Here is a 2,686-nt window from a genome sequence, read left to right as displayed (position 1 = left end):
ATAGATGACAGCTGTAGACACGGACAGAGTTCCAGGTGAAAAGTACACCAAGCTAATATACTCCAATCAGATCGCAAACGAGTTGAACAAAAGGCAAAACAAACGAAAATTGGTAAATAGGCAAACATGATAATGAAGCCAAAGTTCAGGCATTGAACTCTCATCAGAACGTGGCCGATAGAAAGCCATAGATGCTGGCCCAGAGTCGCCGAAAGTTGCGGTAAATGGGTCGACGCGGCATTCGTCGTGCTTTGAACTCTGAGGGCCCAGACGGCCCCAAACTGCGGCTAATTATGCACAGCCTCAAGACGACCCCAAAGTGCCCAAGAGGCTGGCAAAATGTGCCGTTAGCCAATGATTTATGCACCGATCGGCGATCGCTGGAAGTTGATATAAGCGGCAGCTCGCGGCGACTCCCGATTCAGTTGCCGTGCACAAATCAAGCCATGAAGTGGGCAATACTATCGTTTCAATCGCTGCTCGTCCTGGTCCTGGCCATAGCCAGTGGCCATTCACTGGTGAGCGGTAAATTTTTTTGATCCCCCCACGCTGCGAGCAACCAAAAGCAAACTGACAATCCACAACCCTCTGTCTCCTTCACTCTTTCTCTCTCGCTCTCTCTCTCCCGCTGATCGCAGCCCGCGATGAGCTGCGTCCGACTCAAGCGCCGCTGCTGAGCTCCACGGTGAAGCCGACGAGCGCACCCAAGGCAGAGTCAAAGCCCACCAAGCCGCTGATGATCATCAATGCGCCACCCATGAAGCAGAAGCATCTGGTGCCGGTCAGCGTGGAGACAGCCCAGCCGGAGAAGGAGCAAGAGTCGGCCCAGGCGATGCAGTCGCAATCGCAGTCGCAGTCGCAGTCGCAGCCGCAGCAGCTGAAGTCGTCGCTGCAGGTGCAGGAGGCAAAGCCGTTGCAGGTGACGGGCTTCATCACCAAGTCGGGCGACATCTACGAGATCGAGGACAAGCGCGGCCTGGGCCGCATCGAGCCCCGCCAGGCGGACGACGCCGACGAGCCGCAAATCGTTTGCAACTACGGCAATGTGGTCATCTACAGCGATGTGCCCTGCGATCAAGTGACCAAAGTGAAGGTGGGCGAGGTGCAGCCCCTGAATGGCCCATCCGAGCAGCAGCAGTCGCAGTCGTCCACCGAGGGCCCGTTGGCCGCCGATGAGGACGACAGCCAGCAGGCAGCGGCCCAGCCGCTGGCGGGCGACGGCTCCAATGTGCCGCGCCAGCAGAACATGCAGCAGCGTCGCCGTCGGCGCCGACCTCAGAAGCAGCAGCAGCAGCAGATCCGACGTCGCCAGGGCAGCAATGCCGTGCGACTTGTTCGTCGACGCAACCGCAACGGCAACGCCAATCGTAACGGCAATCGTCGCGGCCAGCAGGTGCGTCGCCGTCGCCCCAACCAGCAGCGCCGCGGCAACGGTCAGCGCCGGCCGGCTGCCAACAGGCAGCAGAAGCTGAAGCAGCAGCGTCGTCGCCAGATGCAGCGCCGTCGCATACAGCAGCAGCAGCAGCAGCGCCGTCGTCGCCAGCAGCCACAGCGCCGCCGCCAGCAGCAGAGGCAAATCATCCGCGACTACGACGAGGCTTAGGCACCGCCCACTGGCCGCAGCTATGGCCCGCAGCTGCTGATTAGGCTCTGTATCAGTGACGAAATACGAATAAAATGTTAATCGAAAGCCCGAAACGCTGTGTCCAATCAGAATTTTAATCCGATTTCCAATCAGAGCTGCAGCAAACTGAATCCTTGCTCCACACGGCTGAGCTTCAAGCAAATGATGATGCTATGACTGAAAGCTTTTTTAAAGCTGTAGCAAATTGATAGTAGGTGCTTTGCTTGCGTGCATCATATCATATATTGGTCATATTGGCTATATTCTTGCTTTGGTCTGATCTTACACTATATGCTTAAGCTTGTGCTATTGCGATCTTCAAGTATTCCTCTTAAGAAAGAATGTTTCCTAGTCATCCCTACTCGACTCTGAAAACAGTTGAGCTTAAAGCATTTGAAGGTACTTCTATGACTCAAAGCTTCATAAAAACTGTAAATTATTGAGAGCAGAGGCTTACCTGTATAGTCACACTGGCTTTACTGTTAATATTCATTAGCTCAAATGTCGCATGCGTCTCTCATCTCATCTCATCTCATCTCATCTCATCTCATCTCATCTCATCTCATCTCATCTCATCTCATCTCTCTCATCTAAACTAAACTATAAGCTTCAGTTCTAAAGAGTTTCTAGTATACTTAAAAATAAAAAAAAATCCAGCTTAAAGCAAATTATGAGGACATTTATGGCTTAAATATTTCTTAAAACTGTAACGAATTGAGCTTATTATGAGCTTTATTTATTATTATTTTTACGATTTTTCACTACCAAATATTAGCTTTATTCTTAGAGCTCTTTAATCCAGCGCCTATGGCTCTCATCTTATACTATAAACTTAAGCTTCAGAGCCTACGAGCTGCGAGTATTCTTCTTTAAAGAAAGATTTATATATCTACTAGCTTCAACTTAATATTCTTGTACTCAAAGTATACATATATTATTCGGTATTAAACGCTCGCACTTGTCAATCAAATGAATGAAAGTTTTAATGAGCTTTGAGTTCTTTCTAAGGCTTCGCTTTTCTTTTCTATTAACATAAATTTTAGTTAACCTCTCCTCTAATCT

At 50.1% G+C, this 2,686-nt stretch overlaps 1 protein-coding gene across 2 annotated transcripts; it reads left to right on the top strand.

Moving 5' to 3' along the window:
- Positions 1-423: 423 nt before the first annotated feature.
- LOC108618065 (uncharacterized) lies at positions 424-1,730 on the top strand. Of its 2 annotated transcripts, none has more exons than XM_089473845.1 (2): positions 424-525; positions 639-1,717. In XM_089473845.1, exons 1-2 carry the CDS (start codon positions 447-449, stop codon positions 1,601-1,603), a joined length of 1,044 nt encoding a protein of 347 aa, XP_089329971.1. In that variant the 5' UTR covers positions 424-446; the 3' UTR covers positions 1,604-1,717. The 2 variants fall into 2 exon arrangements, with proteins under 2 accessions (XP_089329971.1, XP_089329972.1); XM_089473846.1 differs by having other exon boundaries at positions 428-518; positions 639-1,730.
- Positions 1,731-2,686: the final 956 nt, after the last annotated feature.

Source organism: Drosophila arizonae, chromosome X (genome assembly GCF_054131065.1).
Source record: "Drosophila arizonae isolate 15081-1271.41 chromosome X, UAZ_ARI_1.0, whole genome shotgun sequence".
Taxonomy (NCBI): domain Eukaryota; kingdom Metazoa; phylum Arthropoda; class Insecta; order Diptera; family Drosophilidae; genus Drosophila; species Drosophila arizonae.
The sequence above is the reverse complement of the archived record's forward strand: the minus strand, read 5'-3'. Positions and strand labels throughout refer to the sequence as shown.